Genomic DNA, 23,717 nt, shown 5'->3' with positions numbered 1-23,717 from the left:
GCCGCGGCGGTCCGGAGTCGCTGCAGACCACGGCCACGGCGCGGGCCTGGCAGATCCCCACAAAGTGGCCCTTCCTGCCGCACCCTTTGTAGGCGGCGGTGCGGGCCGGGCAGCACGGGCTTGGATGATTCGCCTGCCCGCAAAAGAAACCGCGGGGCCCGGCGGCGTTAGCAGGCCGTCTCGTAGCGCAGGCCTGTGGGGTCAGGAGGAAGGTCTGTGGGGCTGCCGCTGCGGGGTGCCACGCAGCCCAGGAGGCCGCCACGCAGTTGGGCGCATAGGACTGCGCGTTTTTGTAGGCAACGTCCTCTCTAAGTCCCAGGGCGTCCTTTTCTATGAGTCTTCGGCGGATATCTGGGGAGCTCATACCTGCTATGAAAGCATCTCTGATTAAAAGTTCCGTGTGTTCGCTCCCCGAAACTTGCGGGCAGCCACAGTTTCGGCCCAGCACCAGTAGCGCCCGGTAGAAACCTTCCAACGATTCCCCGGGGCTTTGCCATCTAGTTGCAAGCAGGTGACGTGCGTAGACCTGATTTACAGGGCGGATATAATGTCCTTCTAACAGTTCGATCGCGGTATCATAGTCCTCCGCCTCCTCGATAAGGGTGTAGATCCCAGGGCTGACCCTTGAGCGCAGGAGATGCATTTTCTGTCCTTCTGTGGGGGTGCCTCCGGCCGTCTCGAGGTAGCCTTTAAAGCACGCCAGCCAGTGTTTAAATATTGCAGCCGAGTTCTCCGCGTGGGGGCTGAGTTGAAGGCACTCCGGTTTGATTCAGAGATCCATCCTTCCAGATTAAGTCCAGTAGATTAAATTGACGCGCTATCAATTACACTCAAGACGAAGTGATTTCATAACTGAAGGCTTTAATCTACTAGAACTTGTTCCCCAGCAGCTTCGGTACAGAAAGTGAAGGCTGCTGGGACAGCACCGTTTCTTATACTCCGCCTGTCAGGACGGAGCTACTTAACAACAGCCAATGGTAAATTCCTGGGTTTAACCAATGGTCATCAGCCTCTTAGGTACCGTAATGCCTGGTACTACCACATTGGGTGAACCTCCCTCTACATTGTCCCATCAATCACTCCTAGGTACAACATGGGTTAGATACAGAGTAATGCTTTCTCTACACTGTTGCATCAATTTCTCCCAGCGCCAGTAGATAAAGCTAAACTCCCTCACTGGAGACAGAGTGAGAAACCTTTCAGTCCAGGTTGGATTTGAGCACAGGGCCTAAGAGAGACAGCGTTTAAGGCCTATCAGACCTACTTCCGGCCTATCTGTATTGAGCTGTTACTGAAGCCAGTGACCTGCATTGTATGCGATCCATTCTTCTCTTACTATATTTATCTCAGTGAACTTTGATGGCTGTTTAGCACAGGGCTAAATCGCTGGCTTTGAAAGCAGACCAAGGCAGGCCAGCAGCACGGTTCAATTCCCGTAACAGCCTCCCCGAACAGGTGCTGGAATGTGGCGACTAGGGGCTTTTCACAGTAACTTCATTTGAAGCCTACTTGTGACAATAAACGATTTTCATTCATTTCATTGTTCCTACTTACCTGCTGAGATTCTTCCTCACTAGCCACTCACTCAGGATAATTAGATTGTCATCCAGGAACTTCATAAGAGGAGAGACAGCCTGCAAACCACACAGGGAACAGTTGTTAAAAGAATGAATTGAATTCACACAGTTAAGTGGAGTTCTCCGTCCCTGAGGCTAAGTACCGGCAACAACAAAGGCTCTGTGGAGTTTCACGACGGGAAAATCGGCACGAAACCCTCACCAATTCCGCAACCGGTGAGGGGCTAGCACCGGCCCCACGTGATACACCCGCGGATCGCGTGGAAAATCGCTGGGTCTCGGGCCACGCATGCGCAGGGCTGACAAGCTGCAGCCGTGCACACCTACACCCCCACCGCTCACACCGGAAAACATGGTCCCGGCTTTGCTGGACCGCATACCCACCCACCCCGAACCCACAGCCTAACCCCTGGCCATCCCTCACCACTCCCCCCGGCCTTAAGCAGAGGTCCCCCAGCCAGCAGCACGGATCCCGGCCGAGTGTGGCGGTGCTGGACATTGCCCGCACGCCGGCACGCCAGGCTCATGACCGCTGGGACCACAGGTGGCCCGTGCCGTTGGGAACAGGGCACATCGGAGGCGGAGCATCGCGGGTGGGCCGGCTAGTGACGTGCCAACGCCCTTGCAGCGGCGCAGGGCCCGATAATGCCGATTTGGAGGGGGCGGAGCATCGCGAACCGGCATCAAACCGGCGCCTGCCCCAATTCCGGCCATTTTCTGCCTGATCGCTGTTCCCGGTTTTGGTGTCAGGCTACACAGAATTCCGCCCAATGTTTCCATTAAAAAACATAGCTCAGAATGTTCCCATGTGTGTCGTTCCTCCCTGGAGGTGTCGATTCATTCTGGACCCATTGTGTGGCTGTAACTATGTGAAACACTGAAATTTTCAAGAGAGAGGGCCTCGCAGTTGAGTTCAATTCTGTCCTCACCCAAAAGTCACAGAGACACACGTGAGCAAAAACTATTGGAAATCGGGTCCATTTTCTCCTCTGGTCCCAGTGAGATGGAGATAGCTCCCTCTCCTGATGGATCATCAGAGGCACAGGTCAACCCCTTGCTGGCCTGGTTAGCCTGGCCCAGCCATTCCCTTTTTAAATTCACTGAGGCCTTGCTATAGATTTGATGCATCTCAGCACCATTGATTGCCGCTTAAAGAGCTGGGTGGATGTACGAGAAGGGGATGGCTTCAGCTGGGGTGTGTGTCTCCTGCGATGGGCTCCCAAATATTTCTGCGTGAAATAGTCTCCAAGACACCTACATCATCGGGCTGGATGGAGTCTGGTGATAGGCTGATGTGCTGAATGTATTTTCGCAAGTCAGGGACCATCTGTAAAGAACCAAACACAGGAAACAGTTTAGTATTGGACTGGGGTTTGAGGTTGCACACATCCCTCGTCAAACGGTCTCGTTTCCCCTGGAAGTCAGTCACAGCTTGGTTTGTGGCCACTTCTGCACGGAAATGATCCCAACAAAGCAAACTGATCTCAGCAGAGCAAACTGATCCCCAACAGGGCAAGTAGACCCCCCAATGAGAAAATACCAATATCTTTTTAAAAAAATATATATTTATTAAAGTTTTTTAACACAATTTTTCTCCCTTACAAATAATAACCCCCCCCCCCGTAACAAAAAAAAACGAGAAATCGCGCAGAGCAAGATATATACATGGCAAAATGATATATTTACACAGCTTTGTACACTGGCCCTCACCCGTACGTGCCAGTTTCCCCAACCCTTCATGTTATCTCTTGCTCATCCACCCTCCCAGGCAGTCCCCCCCTCTCCCCCCCCCCCTCCCAGGATGTCCCGTCCCCCCCCCCATCCCCCCCGCAAGGTTGCTGCTGCTGCTGACCGACCTTCCTCTAACGCTCCGCGAGATAGTCCAGGAACGGTTGCCACCGCCTGTAAAACCCCTGCGCAGACCCTCTCAAGGCGAACTTAATCCTCTCCAACTTTATGAACCCAGCCATATCATTTATCCAGGCCTGCAGGCTGGGGGGGCTTCGCCTCCTTCCACATTAACAAGATCCTTCGTCGGGCTACTAGGGACGCAAAGGCCAGAATGCCGGCCTCTTTCGCCTCCTGCACTCCCGGCTCGTCCACTACCCCAAATATTGCTAGCCCCCAGCTTGGCTTGACCCGGACTTTCACCACCTGAGATATTGCTCCCGCCACTCCTCTCCAGAACCCCTCCAGTGCCGGGCATGACCAAAACATATGGACATGGTTCGGCGGGCTCCCTGAGCATCTTCCACATCTGTCCTCTACCCCAAAGAACCTACTCAACCTCGCCCCCGTCAAGTGCGCTCTGTGGACCACCTTAAATTGTATCAGGCTGAGCCTGGCACACGAGGAGGAGGAATTAACCCTACCTAGGGCATCAGCCCACAGACCTTCCTTGATCTCCTCCCCCAGCTCCTCCTCCCATTTACCCTTCAACTCTTCTACCAGCGCTTCCCCCTCTTCTTTCAACTCCTGGTGTATTTCCGACACCTTGCCCTCCCCGACCCATACACCCGAGATCACCCTATCTTGAACTTCTTGTGCCGGGAGCAACGGGAATTCCCTCACCTGTCGCCTCACAAAAGCCCTCACCTGCATATATCTAAAGGCATTTCCCGGGGGTAACTCAAACTTCTCCTCCAGTGCCCCTAGGCTCGCAAACGTCCTGTCGATGAACAGGTCCCCCATTCTTCCAATCCCCGCCCGATGCCAGCTCTGGAACCCCCCGTCCATCTTCCCCGGGACAAACCGGTGGTTACCCCTGATCGGGGACCACACCGATGCTCCCATTGCACCCCGGTGCCATCTCCACTGGCCCCAGATCCTTAGCGTTGCGGCCACCACCGGGCTCGTGGTATACTTGGTCCGCGAGAGCGGCAGCGGTGCCGTCACCAACGCCCCCAGGCTCGTTCCTTTACAGGACGCCGTCTCCATCCTCTTCCATGCTGCCCCCTCTCCCTCCATAACCCACTTGCGGATCATCGCCACATTTGCTGCCCAGTAGTAGCTCCCCAGGTTTGGCAGCGCCAACCCTCCTCGGTCCCTACTGCGTTCCAGGAACCCTCTCCTTACTCTCGGGGTCTTATTCGCCCACAAACCCCATAATACTCCTGCCTACTCTCTTAAAAAAGGCCTTAGTGATCACGATGGGAAGGCACTGAGACACAAACAGAAACCTCGGAAGAACCACCATTTTGACCGACTGCACTCTACCCGCCAGCGAGAGCGGTAACATGTCCCATCTTTTGAAATCCTCCTCCATTTGCTCCACCAGCCTCGTCAGATTCAGTTTATTTAGGGTCCCCCAACTCCTGGCTAACTGGATCCCCAGATACCGAAAGCTCCCCTCCGCCCTCCTCAGCGGTAGGTCCCCCACCTGTAATACAAAGAGCTCACTCTTCCCTACTTTGAGCTTATAGCCCGAAAACTCCCCAAACTCCCTTAGAGTCTGCATGACCTCCACCATCCCCTCCATTGGATCCGCCACGTACAGCAACAGGTCACCCGCATATAGCGACACCCGATGCTCTTCTCCCCCTCGGACCACCCCCTTCCATTTATTAGACTCCCTCAATGACATGGCCAATGGTTCGATCGGCAATGCAAACAACAGGGGGGACAGGGGGCACCCCTGCCTCGTCCCTCGGTACAGTCGAAAGTACTCCGACCTCCGCCGGTTCGTCACTACACTTGCCATCGGGGCTCTGTAAAGGAGTTTAACACAATTGATAAACCCTACCCCGAACCCAAACCTGCGCAGCACCTCCCAGAGGTACTCCCACTCTACTCGGTCAAAGGCCTTCTCCGCGTCCATAGCTGCCACTATCTCCGCCTCTCCCTCCTCCGATGGCATCATTATCACGTTTAAGAGCCTCCGCACATTGGTGTTTAGTTGCCTGCCCTTTACAAATCCCGTCTGGTCCTCGTGGATTACCCCCGGGACACAGTCCTCGATCCTCGTGGCCAGCACTTTTGCCAGCAACTTCGCATCCACATTGAGGAGCGAGATCGGCCTGTACGATCCACATTGCAGTGGGTCCTTGTCCCGCTTTAGGATCAAAGAAATTGTCGCTTCCGACATTGTCGGGGGCAGGGTCCCCTCCTCTCTTGCCTCATTAAAGGTCCTCACTAGTAGCGGGGCCAACAGGTCTGCGTACTTCCTGTAGAACTCCACCGGGAATCCGTCCGGTCCCGGGGCCTTCCCCGCCTGCATGCTCCCCAAACCCTTGCTCAGCTCCTCCAACCCAATTGGTGCCCCCAAACCAGCCAGCTCTTGCTCCTCCACCCTCGGGAATCTCAGCTGATCTAGGAATCGTCTCATCCCCTCTTCCCCCGCTGGGGGCTGGGATCTGTACTGCTCTTCATAAAAGGCCTTGAATACCTCGTTTATTTTCGTCGCACTCCGAACCGTGGCTCCCCTTCCATCTTTGACTCCCCCTATTTCCCCCGCTGCCGTCCTCTTACGGAGGTGGTATGCCAGCATCCGACTAGCCTTTTCCCCATACTCGTAGGTCGCCCCCTGCGCTTTCCTCCACTGTGCCTCTGCCTTCCCTGTGGTCAACAGGTCAAACTCCGTCTGGAGCCGTTGTCTTTCCCCAAGTAATCTTTCCTCCGGGGCCTCTGCGTATCTCCTGTCCACTCTCAAAATCTCCCCCACTAACCTCTCCCTTTGAAAATACCAATATCCATCAAACCAAACTGATTCCCAACAAAACAAATTGATCCACACCAAACCAAACTAATCCCCAGCAAAGCAAATGGATCCCCACCATACTAATGGATCCCCACCAAACTAATGGATCCCCACCAAACAAAATGGATCCACCAAACAAAATGGATCCCACCAAACAAAATGGATCCCACCAAACAAAATGGATCCCACCAAACAAAATGGATCCCCAGCAAAGCAAATGGATCCTCAGCAAAGCAAATTGATCCCAGCAAAGCAAATTGATCCCAGCAAAGCAAATTGATCCCAGCAAAGCAAATTGATCCCAGCAAAGGAAACGGATCCAAGCGAAGAAACCCCCCCCCCCCGGCTTCAGCTGTGCTTTTCTTTTATTTTCCAGACAGAGTGGAATCGTCTCTCGTGGTTTCCCTGCCTTTCTTCCGCTACCCCCCACCCAAGCCCAAAACATGTGGGTGTGGTTGGCCGGGCCCCTCTGGCACCGCTCACATTTGTCCTCAACCCTGCTCATTCAGGTTCTAGTCAGGTGCGCTCTGTGCACCACTTTGAGCTGCATTAGGCTTAGCCTTGAGCAGGAGGAGGTGGAGTTCACCTTGCTCAGTGCTTCGCTCCAGAGTCCCATCCTACCTCTGTCCCCAGTTCGTCCTCCCATTTTTGTCTGATCTCGTCCAGTGGAGTCCGGGCTCTGTCCAGTAGCTGTCCGTATATTTTCCCACATAGTCCCCCCCCCTTCCCGTTGCTATCAGGTCCTCCAGTAGTGTGGTTTCTGGGGCCCCTGGGTACCCTACTGTCTCTTTGCGGAGGAAGTGTTTTATTTGGAGGTGTCTCATTTCCTGTCCTTTTGCTAGCCTCCACTTCCTCGTCAGTTCGTCTAGTGTCGCCAGTCTGTGCCCTACGTAGAAGTCCCCGCCAGTCTGTGCCCCCGTCCCGCCTCCATCTTTTGAAGGTGGTATCTAGCATGGCTGGGGGGAATCTGTGATTGCCACAGATGGGGGCCATGGGGGACATTTTAGTTATCCCGAAGTGTTGTCTGAGCTGGGTCCATGTTCTCAGCGTGGCCGCTACCACTGGGCTTGTGTATCTTGTTGAGGGGGATGGGAGTGCTGCTATGGCCAGGGCCCGGAGGATGCCTCCTTCATTTGTACCCAATCTGTGTCAGGTTCTTGTACCCATCCCCTCACTCTTTCTGCCGTTGCTGCCCAGTGGTAGTATTGTAGGTTTAGTAAGGAAAAGTCCCCTTTGATTTTCCTTCTTTGCAGTGTCTGTTTCGGGATTCTCCGGTTCTTACCACCCCCCCACACACAAACGCCATGATTAGACTGTCTACGTTTTGGAAAAAGGCCTTGGGGATGAAGATCGGATTGGATCTAAACAGGAAGAGGAACCTTGGCAGTACGTTCATCTTGATCGTCTGCACTCTCCCCGCCAGGGAGAGTGGGAGTGAGCCCCACCTTTGAAGGTCTCTTCTTACTTCCTCCACCAGGCTGGTCAGGTTCCACTTGTGGATCTGTGACCAGTCTCTGGCTATCTGGATCCCCAGGTAGCGGAATCTGTTCTGGGTTGTTTTGAACGGGAGCCCCTCGAGCTCTCTCCCTGCCCCATTTGGGTTCACTGGGAATGCCTCGCTTTTGCCCAGGTTAAGTTTGTAGCCCGAGAAGGTGCCAAACTCTTTCAGCATTTACAGTATTGCCATCTGCATAGAGTGAGACTCTGTGCTCTCTGTCTCCTCTACGTATTCCCTTCCAGCTTTTCATGTCCCACAGGGCTATCGCCAGGGGTTCGATGGCTAGCGCGAACAAGAGTGGGGACAGGGGGCAGCCCTGTCTTGTTCCTCTCTGCAGCTGGAAGTATTTAGAGCTGGTGGTGTTAGTTCGGACGCTCGCTTTGGGAGCGTTGTACAGCCTCACCCAGGCGGTGAACCCCGCTCTTAGCCCAAACCGTTCCAGTATCTCGAGGAGGTATTTCCATTTGACTCTGTCGAAGGCCTTTTCTGCGTCCAGGGAGATTATCACCTCTGGTGTTCTCTCCCCAGAGGGGGTCATTATTACGTTCAGCAGCCGCCTGATGTTCGCTGTGAGCTGCCTACCCTTGACAAAGCCAGTTTGGTCCTTTGCGACCACCTCTGGTACACAGCCCTCCAGCCTTTTGGACAGGACCTTTGCGAGTATTTTCGCATCCACGTTCAGCAGTGAAATGGGTCTGTATGATCCACATTCCGACAGGTCTTTATCTTTTTGGGGTATCAGTGAAATTGTGGCCTGCGCTACCCTTGCCAGTGAGTCCGCGAACATGTCCCTTAGGTGTGGGGCCAGGACTGGTGCAAATATTTTGTAGAAGTCCGCCGAGAACCCATCGGGTCCCGGTGCCTTCCCCGCCTGCATGGAGCTGATACTCTCCATGATTTCTCCCAGGTTTATTGGTGCTTCCAGCTCCACCCATCTGTCTTTCCCCACAACTGGTAGTTCCAGTCCGTCTAGGAACAGTTTCATCCCCGTGTCCCCGTCGGGGGGCTCGGAGGTGTACAGTCCCCAGGAGAAGGTCTCAAATGCCCGATTGACCTCCTTTGGTTCTGTTACCAGTCTGCCTTTGCTATCCTTTACCTGCGCTATTTCCCTTGTGGCTGCCTGCTTTCTCAGCTGGCGAGCCAATAGGCGGCCAGCCTTGTCTCCGTGTTCGTAGAAGGTCCCCCGTGTCTGATGGAGTTGGTACACTGCTTTCCAAGTGGATAGCAGGTTAAAGTCCATTTGCAGCTTTTTCCTCTCCGCCAGCAGCCCTACGGTCGGGGCCTCGGAGTATTTTCTGTCGACTTCTAGGATGGAGTCCACCAGTTGTTGCCTGGCCACCTTCTCTTCCCTATCTCTACTTGCCTTGTAGGCTATGATCTCTCCTCTAATCACGGCCTTCAGTGCCTCTCAGAATGTGGAGGGTGAGACCTCCCCGTTTTTGTTGTTACTCACGTAGTCGCCTATGGCCCGCGATGTTTTCTGACAGAAGGCCTTGTTGGCCAGGAGGTCCGTGTCCAGCCTCCATGTGGGGCCTGTCTCCAACCTCACATCCATATAATGTGGAGCATGGTCAGAGATAACGATCGCGGAGTACTCCGTTCCCGTGATCCCTGGAAGCACCAATTTCCCCACTGCAAAGAAGTCGATACGGGTGTATACCTTGTGTACTTGTGAGAAGTATGAAAATTCCTTCTCGCCCTAGTGCAGGAACCTCCATGGGTCCACCACCCCCATCTGCTCCATAATTGCTCCTATTTCCCTCGCCATGCCAGTCTTTTTCCCTGCTCTGGGGTTTGATCGGTTGGTTAGTGGGTCCTATACACAGTTGAAGTTGCTCCCCCATGATCAGTCGGTGTGTGTCAAGGTCGGGGATTTCTGCCATGGTCTTCTTTATGAATTCAGTGTCGCCCAGTTGGGAGCGTACACATTTACCAGTACGACCGGTGCCCCTTCCAGGACACCGCTGACCATGACGTACCGTCCCCCTGGGTCCGTAACTGTCTTGGTTTCCGTAAACCTCGTCCTCCACTTTCCCTCTTAGGCTCCCTGGGTCGTTACCAGCCTTTTCACCTCGGTTTCCTGAGTTACCATCCTGTCGCTCTGGTCCGAGGCGGCCCTCTCCAACTCCTGAATAGTTTTCTCCTGGACCTCCACCTTCCTTTCCAGGCCGTTGATGGTTCGCTGCATTTTTTCTGTTGTCTCTGCCAGCATCTCCTTCATCATTGTGTGGAGCTCCGTCCCGAGTGCCTCCCTCATGGCGTTTATCTCCGTTTTTATCTCCTCCTTTATGGCGTTTATTTCCGTTTTCAGCACGCTTCCCCATTCCTACGCCTGTGCGGGGTCGCCGCGTCCTGTTCCTGCTCCGCTGCTCGGCTCGCCAACTTTTCCGCTTCCTGAACCTCCGCCTCGCCCCATGGGGTCGTCTGCCTGCGCGGCCGCTGCTCCTGCTTTGTTCCTTCGCCTTCGCTGCTGTTCCTTCTTACATCTCACCGTCCTCCCAATTTATTATTTGGAGGCATATTTCTGTCTGTGCCTTTCTCTTTTTCTCGTGGGTTTTGGTGTGAAAAAGAAATTCTTTTATTTTTGTTCCTCCCAAAGAAAAAAAAAACCCCAAGGGTTTATTTTTTCTCCTTTTAAAAACGATTTTTGTTTTATAAAAAGGGATTTTTTTTTTTGAAATTTTTTTTTCCCTTTAAAAAAGTTTTTCTTTTTTTAAAAAAAATTTGCAGGAGAGGAACAAGGAAGATTGAATTTAAAAATTCTTATTTTGTCCTTGTGATCCTCTCCGTGCTCCGACTTTCAGGCTGTTTCTGAGCGATCCCCACTCCTCCTCCACGTGCAGCTCACCGGGGCCAGTCTCTCCTTTTTTTGTCTCTTCCTCTCCAGCTCCGTGGATCGGAGCTTTGGCGCCTGGGCAGGGCCAAATTCGCGGGGCCTAAAGAATTTTTCTTTTTCTGAAAATTCCCCGGGAAAACATGCCCAAAAAAGCCGTGATTTTGTGGCTGTGCGGGAGCGTCTTTGCTGCAGCCGCTCCATTCGCGATCGCTGCCGGAAGTCCCCATTTTAACTCTCATGTCCATATATCCGTCCTTGGCCTGCTGCAATATTCCAGTGAAGCCCAACGCAAACTGCCGGAACAGCAACTCATCTTCCGATTAGTCACGTTACAGCCTTCCGGATTTAATATTGAGTCCAACAACTTCCGACTGTGAACTCTTGCCTCCATCTTTATTCCATTTTTATTTCTATCAATTTACTTTCATTTATTCCATTGATCCATTTCTGCCCTCCCATTGTCTCCCTTTCCCTCATCCCATTTGAGCCATCTGTTCCCTGTTCCAACATAGAACATTACAGCGCAGTACAGGCCCTTCGGCCCTCGGTGTTGCGCCGACCTGTGAAACCACTCTAAAGCCCATCTACACTATTCCCTTATCGTCCATATGTCTATCCAATGACCATTTGAATGCCCTTAGTGTTGGCGAGTCCACTACTGTTGCAGGCAGGGCATTCCACGCCCTTACTACTCTCTGAGTAAAGAACCTACCTCTGACATCTGTCTTATACCTATCTCCCCTCAATTTAAAGCTATGTCCCCTCGTGCTAGACATCACCATCCGAGGAAGAAGGCTCTCACTGTCCACCCTATCCAATCCTCTGATCATCTTGTATGCCTCAATTAAGTCACCTCTTAACCTTCTTCTCTCTAACGAAAACAGCCTCAAGTCCTTCAGCCTTTCCTCATAAGATCTTCCCTCCATACCAGGCAACATTTTGGTAAATCTCCGCTGCACCCTTTCCAATGCTTCCACATCCTTCCTATAATGCGGCGACCAGAATTGCACGCAATACTCCAAATGCGGCCGCACCAGAGTTTTGTACAGCTGCAACATGGCCTCATGGCTCCGAAACTCAATCCCTCTACCAATAAAAGCTAACACACCGTACGCCTTCTTAACAACCCTCTCAACCTGGGTGGCAATTTTCAGGGATCTATGTACATGGACACCGAGATCTTTCTGCTCATCCACACTGCCAAGAATCTTACCATTAGCCCAGTAATCTGTCTTTCTGTTATTCCTTCCAAAATGAATCACCTCAAAATTTTTTGCATTAAACTCCATTTGCCACCTCTCAGCCCAGCGCTGCAGCTTATCTATGTCCCTTTGTAACTTGTAACATCCGTCCGCACTGTCCACAACTCCGCCGACTTTAGTGTCATCTGCAAATTTACTCACCCATCCTTCTACGCCCTCCTCCAGGTCATTTATAAAAATGACAAACAGCAGTGGCCCCAAAACAGATCCTTGTGGCACACCACTAGTAACTGGACTCCAGTCTGAACATTTCCCATCAACCACCACCCTTTGTCTTCTTCCAGCTAGCCAATTTCTGATCCAAACTGCTAAATCACATGCCTCTGTATTTTCTGCAGTAGCCTACCATGGGAAACCTTATCAAACGCTTTACTGAAATCCATATACACCACATCAACCGCTTTACCCTCATCCACCTGTTTGGTCACTTTCTCAAAGAACTCAATAAGGTTTGTGAGGCACGACCTACCCTTCACAAAACCGTGTTGACTATCTCTAATCAAATTATTCCTTTCCAGATGATTATACATCCTATCTCTTATAAACCTTTCCAAGATTTTGCCCACAACAGAAGTAAGGCTCACTGGTCTATAGTTACCGGGGTTGTCTCTGCTCCCCTTCTTGAACAAGGGGACAACATTTGCTATCCTCCAGTCTTCTGGCACTATTCCTGTAGACAAAGATGACTTAAAGATCAAAGCCAAAGGTTCAGCAATCTCCTCCCTAGCTTCCCAGAGAATCCTAGGGTAAATCCCATCCGGCCCAGGGGACTTATCTATTTTCACACTTTCCAGAATTGCTAACACCTCCTCCTTATGAACCTCAAGCCCTTCTAGTCTAGTAGCCTGAATCTCAGTACTCTCCTCGACAACATTGTCTTTTTCCTGTGTGAATACTGACGAAAAATATTCATTTAGCACTGCTCTTACTCCATGTTCTGCCATTAACACATTCTGATCTCTTAATGTGCCAATATCAGCACCCTCCTTAGTCATTATCTCCACCATTTACATTCCCTTTGTCTTTTTGTCCATGACATCTTTGTCAATCTCCACCTATCTCTGGCCCTCTATCCAGCCCCACTGCTTCAGCAACCGTCTCCCCACCACAACTGTGTAAATCTTATCCTATTTCCAGTTCTTTCCAGCTTTGATAAAGAGTCATCCAGACTCAAAACATGAGCTCCGTCCCCTCGCCACAGATGCTGTCAGACCTGCTGAGATTGTCCAGCATTTCCTGTTTTAGTTTCAGATTCCAGCATCTGCGGTAATTTGCTTTTATCCCACCAAACAAACCCGATCTCCACCAAACTAATCTAATCCCCAGCGAAGCAAAACGATCTCTACCAGAGCAAATAAACCCCCCCCCATCACAATAGAGCTTACATTTTGCTATCGTGCGCTCACCCATCAGTACATTCTGTGCTAATTACCTTCTCCACAAGCTGGTTGATCATATAGTTAGACTGTCGCTGCATGCCTGCGTCGATGCTTTGTAGCTGGGTGCCCAATGCTCTTTGCACTTGCTGCTTTCCTTCCTGTCCACACAGTTGCTCTAGGGAAGCCTCCACTCCCTGCCAGTCTAGTTCCTTTGGCAAATTCCAGGTGTATGTGTGCACATGCTCGATGTTATTCAGGGCAATGCACAGCTGAGGAGGGAGAAGAAAAACAGTCACAGGGAGGAAGAAAGAGCTCGAAGATGGCAGAAAATCTTGCAGATCAGATAGGAGTAAAGGGCATGAGTGTGGTCACAGGCATGACGCTAGACCATTCAGGTCAATCTTCCAAGGGATGTGAGGAATTTCAGAGAGAGCAGGCAAGAAAGGTTTGCAATCTTCTGTTTTCCCTTTGTTCTGAAGGTGACAGAGTACACTTTATGGATTTGAATGCAACAACACAGCTGACAGCGATGAACCTTAATCAGTCACATTCCCAAGGTACGGGTTGAACAGCCCTGCATTGTTCTATTAGTATTTCACCAACTCTGTCGCTTAATCTTAAATCCAAACAAATGTTTATCAACTGCTTAAAGAAGTTTTTTCCAAAAGAGCGAGATCATTGTGGAAAGAGACAATGTCGGTTCAAAGTACTAAAAGTTGAATTTGAACACAAAACATATCGGAGATTTCAATTTGACCACTCCTGGGTTTAACAGGGTTCAACTGGACAAGGGAAGAGCAACCAATCCGCTTGCAGGAAGTAGGGGCAATTTAAATATTTAAATGAGACTGGTGGCCTCTGACTTAATCTGTTTTATGGGGTTAGCCCTGACCAGTCATTATTCCCAGATCTCAGGCCTCTGATTGAACTTTAGGGAGTTAATCCAGGCCAGCCCTGTTTCCCAGGCCTCAGCCATCTGATTGAACCTGTTTTACAGGGTTAATCCAGGCCAGTCGTGTTTCCCAGGCCTCAGGCCTCCGATTGAACTTTACGGAGTTAATCCAGGCCAGTCCTGTTTCCCAGGCCTCAGGCCTCTGATTGTACTTTATGGAATTAATCCAGGCCAGTCATGTTTCCCAGGCCTCTGACTGAACCTGTTTTACGGGGTTAATCCAGGCCAGTACTGTTTCCCAGGCTTCGGGAACCCCAGCAGCTGATGGGAGGTGAGGATAGCTTTGAGACAAAAGTCAGTGCATTTGAAGAGTATTACTTGTGGATCAAGAATGCTTACCCCTTGTTGTGTTCTGTGTTGTAACAGTTGTAATGATGTACACAGAACATATAGTTGTTTAACTATAAAGATTATTTGTTTATAAACACGTGGAAAAGATAACTAAGGAACTACAATACAGATGATGGCTACTAAATGAATTCAATGAATTCTCCTGGGGCTACTCTAAATACAACTATCCTCTTGTACATCTTACTACCAACTGCTGGGTGGGTTGAGTCATGTGATGGATCTCTATCGCCACCAGCTGGTTGGAGGTCACATTACTAAGTATATGCAGAACTGTGCACAGGCATGTCACCATACCCCTGACTCCCCCGCACTGCCCCAACCATACAGATGCCCCTGGGTTTAAGATTCGGCCTTCCACCAGATCAGAACCCCCAATTAGACCTGAGATGAGACTTTCTCAGGGGCAGAGCCCCTCCTCGCCATAGTGGTTATAGATCAGACCTTTAGACCAATCTGCTCTGGAATCCTCTCTATCTAATCAGACGGCATCTATCAATCAGGCTGACTGAGTAGGGATTTTGTCAATGGATGCACATTGTGGAGTTAATACTCTACTGTGTGCAGGGAACTCTGCTTCCCTATATAACTCCCATCTACAAAAGTCCCACAGTATAAAATGGAAGAATTTTCTTTGACTTAATTTGTTTGTTAGTACAGCAGTGTTATGATCCAATGAGGTCCCTTGAGTTGGAGTTTAATCCTCACTTTGGGCATTGATGTCATGGGCAGCCTGTCTATCCCCAGACTGGATCCATTGCAAATGTGATGTGAGAAAAAAATATTTTCACACGTGCGTTTTCGGGTCTGGAATGCAAGTGTGGCGGAGGAGGATCCATTTCAGGCATTCAAGAAGGCATTAGATGATTATTTGAGTAGAGACAATGTGCAGGGGTGCGGGGAAAAGGCAGGGGAATGGCATAAAGTCACGATGCTCATTTGGAGAGCCGGTGCAGACACTGTGGTAGTCTGTGTAGAGGTATTACGGTACCTGGTAATGCTGGAACACCATTGGTAGATATTGTATGTTTCCTATTGGTCAAGCTGTATGGTAGCTCCGCCCTGCAAGGCGGGGTATAAGAGCCCGTGCCGCCCCAGCAGCCTTCTTTCTGTACCTGAGCTGCTGGGGGAAACATCTAGCTTATCAGTTTGACTACAACCTCGCTTTAGTGGTCATTGATCATGCATCAATTTAGTAAGCTAGATTTTAAAGGATGGAGCTCCGAATCAAGCCGGAGTGTCTGCAACACAGCCCCCACGCGGCGAACTCAGCGGCAACCTTCAAGCACTGGCTGGCGTGTTTTAAAGGATATCTCAGAATGGCCAAAAACACACCCACAGGAGAACAGAAATTGCAAGTCCTGCACTCGAGGGTGAGCTCGGAGATTTACACCCTCATCGAGGAAGCGGAAGACTTCGATGCAGCAATGGAAATGCTAAAAGGACATTATATCCACCTGGTAAACCAGGTCTATGCCCGACATCTGCTAGCAACGAGGTGACAAATCCCTGGGGGAATCGCTGGAAGAATTCTATCGTGCGTTCCTGGTGTTGGGGAGAAACTGCAGCTGCACGCAAGTTTCGGCGAGCGACTACACAGAACCTTTGATCCGGGATGCTTTTGTGGCAGGTATGCTGTCCTCCCAAATCCGCCAGCGATTGCTGGAAAAAGACACCCTAGGCCTCAAGGAGGCACGGGCCCTTGCAGGCTCCCTGGATGTGGCCTCCCGAAACGCCCGCCCGTTCACGACCGCGCGGCAGCCCCCTGGGCAGCATGGAACCCCTCCGCAGCCGACCCCGATACATCTCCCATCCCCCCACAAGCTTGTGCTGCAAGGAGGCCTGGCAACCCCGGGGGGCCCCGCTGCTACTTTTGCGAGCAGGCCAAGCACCCCCCGGCAGCGCTGTCCGGCCCGCTCAACCACCTGCAAGGGATACGGTAAAAAGGGCCACTTCGTGGTGGTATGCCAGGCCCATGTGGTCGCTGCGGTCTCCGGTGGCGAATGCGGACCGCCACCACAACCCTGTCCACGGTCCCCGTGCGGCCAGCGGGTTCCGCCATCTTCCTCCTCCAGGGCCACGTGCGGCCCCTGGGAGCCGCCATCTTGTCCTGCGGACGCCACGTGCGATGGATGGGCGCCGCCATTTTGTGCACCCCCAGCCATGTGCGACCAATGGGAGCCGGCATCTTGATGGACTCCCAGGACCCCAGCTCAGCTGACCGCACACCGCCCGAAGAGAACACTCAACTGCTGCGATTAGCCTCGGTGACTCTGGATCAGTCCCGGCCTCGAACACTCTCAACTGCTACAACAACAGTACTAATCAACGGGCACGAGACGTCCTGCTTAATCGATTCGGGGACCACGGAGAGCTTCATACACCCCGACATGGTAAGGCGCTGTTCTCTACTCGTCCACCCCATTAATCAAAAAAATCTCCCTGGCCTCCGGTTCCCACTCAGTAGAGATAAAGGGGTTTTGTGCAGCAAACCTCAAGGTCCAGGGAAGGGAGTTTAAAAATTACTGGCTCTACGCCCTTCCCCATCTCTGCGCGGCCACACTCCTAGGGTTAGACTTCCAGTGCAATCTCCAAAGTCTAACTTTCAAATTCGGCGGCCCTATACCCCCCTCACTGTCTGCGGCCTCGCGACCCTCAAGGTCGATTCGCCTTCCCTGTTTGCGAACCTCACCCCGGATTGCAAACCCGTCACCACCAGGAGCAGACGGTACAGTGCCCAGGATCGGATCTTTATTAGGTCAGAGGTCCAAAGGCTACTGAGGGAAGGAGTCATTGGAGCTAGCAACAGTCCCTGGAGAGCTCAAGTAGTGGTGGTAAAGACCGGGGAGAAGCATAGGATGGTCATCGACTGCAGTCAGACCATCAACGGGTTTACGCAGCTGGACACGTACCCTCTCCCCCGCATATCCGACCTGGTAAACAGGATCGCGCATTACAAGGTCTTCTCCACGGTGGGTCTTAAGTCCGCCTACCACCAGCTCCCCATCCGCATTAGTGACCACAAGTACACTGCAGATGGGCGGCTCTACCACTTCTTAAGGGTTCCTTCGGTGTCAGTAACGGGGTCTCGGTCTTCCAGCGCGAGATGGACCGAATGGTTGACTGGTACGGTTTACGGGCAACGTTCCCGTATCTCGATGATGTCACCATCTGCGCCCACGACCAGCAGGACCACGACACCAACCTCCGAAAATTCCTCCAGACCGCAAAGATCCTTGACCTTACATACAACAAGGATAAATACGTGTTTAGCACCGACCGCTTAGCCATCCTCGGCTACGTAGTGCGAAATGGAGTTATAGACCCCGACCTTGAGCGCATGCGCCCCCTTCTGGAGTTCCCCCTCCCTCACTGCTCCAAGGCCCTGAAGCGCTGCCTTGGGTTTTTCTCTTACTTTGCTTAGTGGGTCCCCAACTATGCGGACAAGGCCCGTCCCCTGATCTAATCCACAATTTTTCCCCTGTCGATAGAGGCCCGCCACCCTTCAGCCGCATCAAAGCGGACATCGCAAAAGCCACGATGTGCACCATTGACGAGTCCCTCCCCTTCCAGGTCGAGAGCGACGCGTCTGACGTAGCTCTGGCCGCCACCCTCAACCAAGCGGGCATGCCTGTGTCCTTCTTCTCACCTACCCTCCATGCCTCTGAAATCCGCCACTCCTCGGTCGAAAAGGAGGCCCAGGCCATAGTAGAAGCTGTGCGACATTGGAGGCATTACCTGTCCGGCAGGAGATTCACTCTCCTCACGGATCAACAGTCGGTTGCTTTCATGTTCGATAATTCACAGCGGGGCAAGATAAAAAACGATAAGATCTTGCGGTGGAGGATCGAACTCTCCACCTACAATTACGAGATCTTGTATCGTCCCGGGAAGCTAAACGAGCCTCCTGATGCCCTGTCCCGCGGCACATGTGCCACCGCACAAGTGGACCGCCTCCGAGCCCTCCACGAGGACCTCTGCCACCCGGGGGTCACTCACTTCTTCCACTTTATCAAGACCCGCAACCTGCCCTACTCCATCGAGGAGGTCAGGTCAGCCACCAGGAATTGCCAAATCTGTGCGGAATGCAAACCGCACTCCTACAGGCCAGAGAAAGCACATCTGGTAAAGGCTTCCCGTTCCTTTGAATGCCTCAGCATGGACTTCAAAGGCCCCCTCCCCTCCACCGACCGCAACACGTACTTCCTGAACGTGATTGACGAGTACTCCCGGTTCCCATTCGCCATCCTCTGCCCCGACATGACCGCAACCACCGTCATCAAGGCCATCCATAGCAGCTTTACGCTGTTCGGGTTCCCCGCTTACATACATAGTGATAGGGGGTCCTCCTTTATGAGTGACGAACTGCGTCAATTCCTGCTCAGCAAGGGCATCGCCTCGAGCAGGACGACCAGTTACAACCCCCGGGGTAACGGACAGGTAGAGAGGGAGAACGGAACGGTCTGGAAGACCGTCCTACTGGCCCTACGGTCCAGGAATCTCCCAGTCTCCCGCTGGCATGAAGTCCTCCCGAATGCCCTCCACTCCATCCGGTCACTGCTTTATACCACGACCAACCAAACACCTCACTAACGTCTCCTTGTCTTCCCCATGAAGTCCTCCTCTGGGACTTCGCTCCCGACCTGGCTGGCAGCTCCCGGACCCATCCTGCTCTGAAAACACGTGCGGGCGCACAAGTCGGTCCCGTTGGTCGAGAGGGTCCATCTTCTCCATGCTATCCCCCAGTACGTCTACGTGGCGTACCCCAACGGCCGGCAATATACAGTCTCCCTACGAGACCTGGCGCCCGCTGGAACCCCACGCACACCCCAATCACTAGTCCCACCCTCCCTCCCACTGGTGCACCTTACAGCCGCCGCCTTCCCAGGAGGATCGGTCCTTCCGCTGGCCCCATCTAGGCCCCTCCACCCACCGACGCACCCCGCAGGAGCTCCCTTCCCAGGTCAACCGTTTTCCCCACCAACGCCATCTAGGGGTGTCAAAGCTGCCACAGAGATCGAGGCCACGCTCCCGGAGCCACAGACGCCCGAGCCTCCACCGGCGTCACCACCAGAACTTCGGCGATCACAGAGGACGACCAGGGCCCCCGATCGACTGATTGCTTCATTTTAAAAGTGTATATAGTTAATTGTGAATCTGTAAATAGTACGACAATAAGACAAAACACTGTACGGAGGTATTACGGTACCTCCATAACTATAATTTCTACCATTTTGTAATATCAAGCCACCACCCCCGCCGGACTCTTTTTTAACAGGGGGTGAATGTGGTAGTACCGATTAATGCTGGAACACCATTGGTAGATATTGTATGTTTCCTATAGGTCAAGCTGTATGGTATCTCCGCCCTGCAAGGCGGGGTATAAGAGCCAGTGCCGCCCCAGCAGCCTTCTTTCTGTACCTGAGCTGCTGGGGGAAACATCTAGCTTATTAAAGCCTTCAGTTGGACTACAACCTCGCTTTACTGGTCATTGATCGTGCATCAGACACGATGGGCCAAATGGCCTCCAGAACAATTCTGTGATTCAGTGAAACAAGAGAACAAGAGACATCACCATAAGCAGCCTAACAGAGCAGATCCAGAACTATACCCAGAGCCCAGGAAGGACACTATAGGTGGTCACTCTACATCATCAGTGCAAAACTAACAGTGAATGGAAAACATTTGACTCACTGAGATTTATACAATGGGCGTGAATGGGAAGGAGTTTGGCTCATTGGGTTTCTATATGGAATTATTAACCATATGATATCCACCATGAAAGATGAACCACATCTGGTTGTGGTGCCTCCTGTTCTCAAGAATTCCTCAGAACTCACCTGTTGTGTAATTTTCTTCTGATCATCTGCCTTTTGTCTCACCATTTCCGAGTACATCACGGCTGCATTACAAATATCCTGAAAGAAACCATGGAAATATCAATTGGTCCTGGGAATACAGACCACAGGACACAAACTGGTTACTGCAATTACAGGCAGCACGGTTAGACAGTGGTTTGCACTGCTGCCTCACAGTGCCAGGGACCAGGGTTCAATTCTGGCCTTGGGTGACTGTGTGGAGTGTGTACGCTCTCCTCATGTCTGTGTGGGTTTCCTCCAGAGGTTAGGTGGATTGGCCATGCTAAATTTCCCCTTGGTGTCCAAAGATTAGGTGGGATTACGGGGATAGGGCAGGGATTGGGCCTAGGTAGGGTGCTCTTTCGGAGGATCGGTGCAGACTTGATGGGACAAATGGCCTCTTCTGCATTGTAGGGATTCTATGATACTCCCAACAACCACACAAGCACAGCACACAGGAATACAACTTCAATCAGCAATACATTGAACAGCAGCAACTTGGATATATATAATGCATCGAACACAGAAAATATCCCTGCCCCTTTTTGCTGGAGGAGAAAGAAGTACTGAAACGAAAGACGGGGGTCCCTGCAGTGACAATTGCCCCCTGGTCATGTGTAGCCAGGGATGGGACACACTAAAGGGCTATGAAATGGATATAGAACAAAGACTCACTCTAAAGTCAAGACCTATTGAAATAAAATGTGACAGGGCCCTACACCTGAGCTATTCCTGAGCCATGTTGATTTTGCTCTGTAAGCGGAAACCCAGGACTAGTGAAACAATAGTGGCCTGCCCTCTGACCTCCACTCATTCCTAAGCCTTTCCACTCCAGTTGGACGGGTACATATTGAGGGAGACACTAGAACAGGGCCAATATACTGTGTAGTTGAGGCTCCCTCAAGAAACAGCACCATTGCAGAAACCTGCAGTAATCATAGAGGTTGTGCTCATACTCACGTCAGTGATTTTTGTTACAAAGACAAAGGCTCCCATGGGGTCAGGCCAGGCCAGCTGCAGCCAGAAGCTCTTGATCTGAGTGAAACAGGTCACTACATCGACAGCCGAGCTGCTGTGTTTGGACAAAGTGTCAACAGGAGCGAGCTGGGGAGAAAATCACAAACATTCACCGCCATTGTCAATCAAGAAAGCAACACGCAACGTAAAATTCTCTCTGAGGTTCCCCATTGAGGGAAAAGGCCATTCAGCTTTCCACAGCCCATGTGAAATCTCCCCATCACAAAATCCAACTACCCTTTGAGTACAAATGTTTCTCTTGATTTAACTGACCCAAGTCTTCATCCGTGTTCCCTCAATGTACCATATGCTGGCACAGTTACAATACAATTACTTGACCACAGTTGAACAGAAGAGGACATCATGGGTCTTTAACTTTGTCATCATGTCTTACTGAGGTCATTTACCTGATCCACCATCACTGCCTTTGTAATACGTTCACATGACTTCTCATAAACGATTTGGAGCCACTTGTTAATGGACATCTGAAACCAATCGTGGAAATTTGTGAGTGCCAGAGGTTTTGAGTCCCTATAGAGGGTGGGAAAACAAATCAGATTTAGAGTCTTGGTGGGATCCAGTATGATGGACCACTCCCTGTCCACAAGATCCAGTGTGATAGACCATTCCCTGTCCACAGATCCAGTGTGTTAGATCACTCCCTGTCCACAGGATCCATGTGTGATAGACCACTCCCTGTCCACAGGATCCAGTGTGATAGACCACTTCCTGTCCACAGGATCCAGTGTGACAGACCACTCCCTGTCCACAGGATCCAGTGTGATAGACCACTCCCTGTCCACAAGATACAGTGTGATAGTCCACTCCCTGTCCACAGGATCCAGTGTAACAGACTAATCCCAGTCTACAGGAGCCAGTGTAATAGACCACTCCCAGTCCCAAAAGCCAGTGTGATAGACCACTCGCTGTCCACAGGATCCAGTGTGATAGACCACTCCCTGTCCACAGGATCCAGTGTGACAGACCACTCCCTGTCCACAGGATCCAGTGTGATAGACCACTCCCTGTCCACAGGATACAGTGTGATAGACCACTCCCTGTCCACAGGATCCAGTGTAACAGACTAATCCCAGTCTACAGGAGCCAGTGTAATAAACCACTCCCTGTCCACAAAAACCAGTGCGATAGACCACTCCCTGTCCACAGGATCCAGTGTGACAGACCACTCCCTGTCCACAGGATCCAGTGTGATAGACCACTCCCTGTCCACAGGATCCAGTGTGATAGACCACTCCCTGTCCACAGGATCCAGTGTGATAGACCACTCCCTGTCCACAGGATCCAGTGTGATAGACCACTCCCTGTCCACAGGATCCAGTGTGATAGACAACTCCCTGTCCACAGGATCCAGTGTGACAGACCATTCCCTGTCCACAAGATCCAGTGTGATCACTCCCTGTCCACGGGGTCCAGTGTGATAGACCACTCCCTGCCCACAGGATCCAGTGTGACACACTCCCTGTCCACAGGATACAGTGTGATAGACCACATCCTGTCCACAGGATCCAGTGTGATAGACCACTCCCTGCCCACAGATCCAATGTGATAGACCGCTCCCTATCCACAGGATCCAGTGTGATAGACCATTTCCAGTCCACCGGATCCAGTGTGATGGACCACTCCCTGACCACAGGATCCAGTGTGATAGACCACTCCCTGTCCACAGGATACAATGTGATAGACCACTCCCTGCCCACAGGATCCAGTGTGCTAGACCATTTCCAGTCCACAGGATCCAGTGTGATAGACCACTCCCTGTCCACAGGATCCAGTGTGATCGACCACTCCCTGTCCACAGGATCAAGCATGATAGGCCACTCCCTGTCCACAGGATCCAGTGTGATAGACCACTCCCTGTCCTCAGGATCCAGTGTGATAGACCACTCCCTGTCCACAGGATCCAGTGTGATAGACCACTCCCTGTCCACAGGATCCAGTGTGATCGACCACTCCCTGTCCACAGGATCAAGCATGATAGGCCACACCCTGTCCACAGGATCCAGTGTGATAGACCACTCCCTGTCCACAGGATCCAGTGTGATAGACCACTCCCTGTCCACAGGATCCAGTGTAACAGACTAATCCCAGGCTACAGGATCCAGTGTGATAGACCACTCCCTGTCTACAGGATCCAGTGTGATAGACCACTCCCTGTCCACAGGATCCAGTGTGATAGACCACTCCCTGTCCACAGGATCCAGTGTAACAGACTAATCCCAGTCTACAGGATCCAGTGTGATAGACCACATCCTGTCCACAGGATCCAGTGTTAT

General features: G+C 51.8%; 1 protein-coding gene across 1 annotated transcript in view; it reads right to left on the bottom strand.

Annotated features, from left to right (window-relative positions):
• baiap3 (BAI1 associated protein 3) overlaps positions 1 to 23,717 on the bottom strand; it is a 281,399-nt gene that overhangs the window by 49,633 nt on the left and 208,049 nt on the right. Inside the window, exons 22-27 of the mRNA XM_072481213.1 lie at positions 21,831 to 21,954; positions 21,367 to 21,510; positions 20,389 to 20,466; positions 13,302 to 13,517; positions 2,836 to 2,904; positions 1,555 to 1,634 (exon numbers count right to left, since the gene is read on the bottom strand). Coding sequence (XP_072337314.1) covers positions 1,555 to 1,634; positions 2,836 to 2,904; positions 13,302 to 13,517; positions 20,389 to 20,466; positions 21,367 to 21,510; positions 21,831 to 21,954 — 711 coding nt within the window. The remainder of the gene's footprint in view (positions 1 to 1,554; positions 1,635 to 2,835; positions 2,905 to 13,301; positions 13,518 to 20,388; positions 20,467 to 21,366; positions 21,511 to 21,830; positions 21,955 to 23,717) is intronic.

Source organism: Scyliorhinus torazame, chromosome 17, assembly GCF_047496885.1.
Source record: "Scyliorhinus torazame isolate Kashiwa2021f chromosome 17, sScyTor2.1, whole genome shotgun sequence".
In the NCBI taxonomy this organism is placed as follows: Eukaryota; Metazoa; Chordata; class Chondrichthyes; order Carcharhiniformes; family Scyliorhinidae; genus Scyliorhinus; species Scyliorhinus torazame.
This window is presented reverse-complemented; position numbering and strand designations above follow the sequence as displayed.